The following is a 6319-nucleotide window of genomic DNA, read 5'->3' on the forward strand; positions in this document are numbered from 1 at the left end:
AATGATCAAAATAACAAACTATTTTATCTGAAGGCTTTTGGCTGCAAACTAAAATCAATAATCTTAATAATTATTCTTAACAAAACCGGAGAGGAAAGGAAAAGGAAAGGAAAGGTAAAAGGAAAAGGAAAAGGAAACCGGAGTACCTGGAGAAAACCCACGCATGCACGAGGAGAACATGAGACGGCCGGAATCGAACTCGGGTCTCCTGGCTGTGTGGCCTGTTAGCAACAATTATGTATGCAACAATTATGTACTATGCACCAATTATGTATGCACCAATTATGTATGCAACAATTATGTACTATGCACCAATTATGTATGCAACAATTTAATGATCAGAGTAACAAACTATTTGATCTGAAGGCTTTTTGCTGCAAACTAAAATCAATAATCTTAATGATTATTACTAACAAATCAAATAAATGAATCAAAATTCAAGCCATTCAGACCTTACAAAGACACATTCAACATTCAAAGTTTGGAGTAGAAAAACTTGACAGCCTTGACCTCAGCCCCATTTTGATAAAAAAAAATACATTATTATTATGTCTCATACAGTTTTGGTGTAATTCGTATTATCCATATAGTACTTCAATGTGACTTTATAGGAGAAAAAAAGATTTAGAAGAAGTTATATCATGGTGTAAGAACCCGGTATATAAGTTATTAGGGATAGAACAACGCTGAGGTAACGGGCACAGCACAATTAGCACATAAAAGCCATCAATGCCTCCCAATATCACAACCCTCTAAGGGGGGGGGGACTTATAATGCCTCCTGATCTATTACTACTCCAAAGTGATTAATCCTCCCTACACAATGACCACTCTTAAACCGGGGCTCTAAATTATCAGGTGGCAACTCTATGGCAGTTGAGTTTGTGCTAATTAGCATTCATCTCAGGAAGCCGAGAGACAGCCCCTCCACCAGGAGAAAGGACATGGGATGAAATGGCGACACAGTGAAATGTCATTAACTTGATGTTAATTACTAATTAATGGGGCTATTTCATTTACATGTATCTGTGGCTCTGTGATGGGGTCTGCCTTTAGTGGGTTACTCTGACTGGCTGACAAGTTGGGGGGGGTTGTCGTCTCTTTCCTCTGCACTCCGTTTACACCACTTCATCTCCGCTAATTAAATAGCGGGCCGCTGACCGTAATGTCTGCTTTTACAGCGCCATTTTCCGTGGGGAGGACAAGCCCAATAACTGGCCTGTCAGCTGGTATCTTATTAAGGGTGAGGTGTTTTTGGTTTACCGCTTCTGTACACCAAACACCCTCGGACTTGTAACTTGTTACTTTTGGTGACCCCCCTCCCTCTCTTTTGGTTGCCATGCAGTATGGTTAGAAGCCACCTGTTTCCATGGCAACCCTAGCTGTTGGGTCCCATGACGAGTGGGAAGGTTTGACTAGCGTCTGGCCATTCACACATGGGCAGTGCCAGCTAGCCAGCATGGCCCACGGTGTCCTGCCATATGGCGCTAACTCATACAGTACGTCCTGCTGGGCCCGACTGGGGATGTCGGGCTTGGGTGGACCACTAGTGGGACCGGGACCTGCTGGGCAAGGCAGCGATTCATTGAGAGGTCAGGTCAAGTCGGTGCTGAGCAGACAGTAGCTTGAGAAGAGAGCCGGGTAGTGGACTCCTATTATCGACACTTTACTGCCTCCCTGTGGCAATGCACGGAAAGAACATGCAAATGTCTTGACAAAAATAGGTTTTTTATTCAAAGTTAAGACATGCTTTCAAGTAACAGCAAAATTAAAATCGTAATATTGCCTTTTTCTTGCAGCAATGCATTTCCCATTTAAGTTTTCAACCAAAACCCACACTGAGCGACTTGTAAACAAAAGATTTGGCATGACGGTAACAGAAAGAGAAAAAGCGATGCAGCAAATAATAACATAAAACACCATCTGGTATTTGTTTAGCTGTTAAGGTAACAAATATTGTGGTATGAAAATGCTTTCGATTTTAGTACAAACAGACACTGATGTGCACACCCCCCCCCCAAAAAAAATGGGCATCATTTTGTAGTCTAATAAACAATTATCAATCTAATTTTTCTTTTTGCAGGAATAAATAATGACATTCACTAGCAATGAAAATTTTACAATTTGTAAAATGTTTTTTTTTAAACTATATATTTGGGGGATTTAGTAAATAAATATTTTTCAAAGACACGCAGTATATTCATACTGTTATAGTTCTTATATGTTATTATTATTCCTACTATTACAGATTATATTATATTGTTGTACTGATGTCCAATTTTGGGGGACACCGTTATTATGTCAAAATGTAGATGAGCATAGCGATACCATGTACTCCACAACCTGCACTGAGATTGTATGCACAGTAGTAATAACAGCAAACGACTTTCCAAAACTCACATTTTGGCGACAACTAAACATGGTGTGACTTTCACCACTGTGACCCCCCCGGCCCCAGGCACAAAAACCTTAAATGCATAGTCAATTCCAGCCAAGTTATGGGCTAAATGAGATAAGAGAAATACTCCAATCTTTAAAACTTCCTATTTGGTTTTCATTCTGAATGTGCAACCGTAAATATCTTTCGAAGGTTGAAGGCGTGCAACATTCATCATGTCCGCGTGAAACACAGGCAATGTTAAATAGAGGGAGAGCATGACGTGTCCTTCATAAGTTATAATAAGTGCAATAGTTGTTCCCACCAAAATTCTAACAAATCATCTTGGCAAACTGTATTTTGTTTGTATACTGCCCGTGTATACAAAAATATACACACACATACATATTTCTATATTACTAATTTATGTATTCATACGCTCCAAAAATATTGTGAGACAGCAAAATTAACTTAAGCCATAGAAATATGCGGTATAAGTAGTACTACTACTGACATATTTTTACAGCACGTGATGACATAAAAAAAAAACAAATGAACATTTTCAGTAACTTTGGTCTTTCTGCTTGAAACATTTGCTGAGACAACAAACGGGTAGAAGACACTCATCCACCTTGCTGCCCTGTGTAACAGCCACGTGTAACCATGGAAATGGGGACGATGGGGAGTATTTCACATAAAAAAAGCACAAAGGAAAGGCAAATACTTGATGATATTACATCTGGAATTGCACATTATAATTGTGAACCCTTCGCCATTTAGACGGTAGACCATCATGATCAAAAATGGAAAAAACGTATAATCACTTGTCGTTTCCAAAAGTAGAAAATTGAGCGCTGAGCAAAAGTTATCTTGTGCAGAGGCCTGATTGATTGTATCTTAGCATTACCGTACTTGACTGACAGATGGATTGAAAAGCCGACAGATCGCTTCATCCACAAAATTGTACACGTGTATATGAAGCAGTTCTTTGGTCAATGCCCCAAACGTCCCCCAAAAAAGTCATTTTTTTGTGTTCCCAAACAAGCAAACAAAACCATAACGTCCTCGGCGAGACGCACTACAAGATGTGCTTTTTTGTAGTCGTCATCATCCCCCCACGACTTTGGAGTTAAGGTTGTGTATTGACGACACTAATAAGTACAAGCAGTGTGTGCTTTATACACATATTGTACATACCTGTGTGTGTCTGTTCGAGAATGAGAAGGAGAGAGAGAGACAGACCTCCCGTGTTGAGGATAAAGCTCCTCCCTTGGGTCTTTTGGGGTGTATTCAAAGGTGGATGTGGTGGTGGATCCTGCTGGGGTCGATGTCGACGCGGCGGGCCTCAGCAAAGGCCAGGAAGATGCAAAGGCCGAGCAGATTGACGGCGGTGATGAGACTAAACATGGACGCCCACGAGCCTGTGACCTCAATCAGATACCCCGAGAAATACACCAGGAGGACCCCTGCACGGGAACACACACAATGTCAGCACAGTGGAACAGTGGATTAGGACAAAGGGATGCAAGGTGATGAAAGACGTGCGCGGCGGATGAAAATGTCACAGTTCATTGCGACGCCCTCACAGGACCGGCAACTGCCACTGCGGCCTCCATTATTCATCTGACATTCCATGATGCTTTCTTGATGAAAAATATATGACACACGAGAGCAAACGCCAGCACAGCCGACACGTGAGCTCAAAGTTGGCGTTTTGAGAAGTGGATTAATTATTTGACTTTAATTGATTGTTAAAAAGTGAAAAATTCATAAGCTTTTTTTTTTTTTTTCCTTCCGCTGCTGCTTGACATGAAAGAAACTCACCTGAGAATGCACCGCATGTGTTCGTAACACCTGTCAAAGAAATATATTTATGTTATGGATATGGCTGTCAAAATGACATTTTTTTTTTTAAACTTACCAAACAAGGCCCCCGCACAGGATGGAGCAAGGTCTTGAACGTTCAGAGACACACCACTGTAAAATAAAAATGTATTTGAAATCATTTGATCAATTGACTCAAAACATGATTATGGAGTTGGTCGTTAAAATGTCCAAACTGAAAAACAGAGGAGGATAAATGATATGAAACGAGAATCAAAAAAGTTGCAATGGGTGAGTCTGGCACAAGTGTTTACAAATGGAGTATGGGAGTAAATAGTGACTAGTTCGATTTCCCCAACTCTTGCAGGGCGAAATCCTGTGGTGCTGAAGGAAGTTTTAATACATCCACTGCTTAATATCATTAAGATGAGGGATGTCGGCGGTTTTTATGGTCTACTGTATCAAAGGCTGCCTGTAAGTCTAAAAAATCTCGAGTTGAAAGATCCATAAAATACATTAATAGAAGTGCGCCGATCCATCCAAAAAAAAAAGCATGGTATCGATATCAGCCGATACTTGCTTCATAACGCTGATCCCATCAGCCGATCAGCTTGCTGCAGCATCTAGAACAAGCATGTCTGCCGAGTGTGGGACTTCCTGTCTTTGCAATACGTTTTGCAAAAAGTGCCACAAAGTGCGGCTAAATCCCCAGTCCCGAATTTGAGTCCTACCTCAGCGCGGATTTGGGAGCATGCAAACACTATGTAGCACTTTTAGTGCAGGAGGAACTTTTGTTGTGTACGGGTATGCGTCAAACTAATGATGTGTGACAAGTGAGTGTTTGCGCTTGAAACAGGCGTTATGCACACTGATATTATATCTCCTCTCCGGGCACACAGGGAGGGGACCCAGCAGTGGTGGATAAACCTGCTTTTCATTCCGGTTTTCATGTAATAATGTGAGAAGACTCGAAATAAATGCTTTGTGAAATACAAACCGTGAGTTGTGAGTATCAGCATTTTTGGTAATGTTCTGCGAAAACAAGCTTATTTGCTTTGTTTGGCTTGAAATAAGCTATGGAAATAAAAAGGTGCAAGATGAGTGGCAGTACCTGTGACTAAAGGTGGTAAGGCCCATAGTGGCCGACACATAGGCTATGGCCCAGGAGAATGTCATGTTGCCACAGAGAAGGAGTGTAAACACACTGGAAACACCCATGGAAAAAAACTAGAGGAATGAATTCACAGAAACAAAGACACAAACATCAAATTCGAGACCACCACACTTTAAGGACGAGAACGTTTGTGTGCTGTGGATACGTGGGTAAAGTCCTCGATAAGACGATGCATAAAGACTATACCTGCATTAACTTCCTCACTGAAGCCGTGTCAAAGCCTGATGGCGACATGAGAACAGAGAAGTTGGACATCACAACGGCGGTTTTAGCTGAACAACATTTGAACACATTTGGCGAAGCCCTGAGGGTTGACTTTTATACCTTGACTAATGAGATGGTCCGACAGGCAACCGCTGAAGAGAGATGAGGGAATGGCCACCAACCAAGGAATGACATTGAACACCCATCCCTAGAGGAACATATTGTTGCATATTGTCACATATTATTATTTATTTTCATTTCCAATTCTTTGCACATTAGCATTAGATGATGCTTTAATTATTACATTATTACATGTCGGTAGAATTTTTTGTAGAATTTTATACATTGCCCATAATTTCTTAGTGATTAATCAGAATCAGAAATGGTTTATTGCCAGGTATGATCAAACACATAATAGGAATTTGTTTTGGTGAAGTAGGTGCAGACACATCTATTAAAAAAAAGAATGAAAATACAAAATATACAGAATAAACAGTATAAATATATGTACACAGTCTGTTTTTTGTTTGTTATTCCAGAAGTGCAGTCTGATTGTTTTCTGATTGTGTGCATACGTTTTATGTACACCACATTATGGAATGTAGTATATGATAACCTTACTTGGTGGCTATAGACTAACTGATGTCCATTTCTTTTTTTGAATGAGTTTTAATTGTCTAGATGTGCCAATGCAGTAGGAAAAAGTTGAAGTTTGTTGAGGTGGGGAAAACTGTTGTAGTT

The 6319-nt window shown here is 40.4% G+C and overlaps 1 protein-coding gene across 1 annotated transcript in view; it reads right to left on the reverse strand.

Moving 5' to 3' along the window:
* Positions 1-511: 511 nt before the first annotated feature.
* slc17a9b (solute carrier family 17 member 9b) overlaps positions 512-6319 on the reverse strand; it is a 9414-nt gene continuing 3606 nt past the window's right edge. Inside the window, exons 8-13 of the mRNA XM_058052364.1 lie at positions 5699-5786; positions 5561-5595; positions 5312-5427; positions 4298-4353; positions 4201-4230; positions 512-3842 (exon numbers count right to left, since the gene is read on the reverse strand). Coding sequence (XP_057908347.1) covers positions 3667-3842; positions 4201-4230; positions 4298-4353; positions 5312-5427; positions 5561-5595; positions 5699-5786 — 501 coding nt within the window. The 3' untranslated portion in view covers positions 512-3666. The remainder of the gene's footprint in view (positions 3843-4200; positions 4231-4297; positions 4354-5311; positions 5428-5560; positions 5596-5698; positions 5787-6319) is intronic.

The sequence above is a fragment of the Doryrhamphus excisus genome, chromosome 16, assembly GCF_030265055.1.
Source record: "Doryrhamphus excisus isolate RoL2022-K1 chromosome 16, RoL_Dexc_1.0, whole genome shotgun sequence".
Taxonomy (NCBI): domain Eukaryota; kingdom Metazoa; phylum Chordata; class Actinopteri; order Syngnathiformes; family Syngnathidae; genus Doryrhamphus; species Doryrhamphus excisus.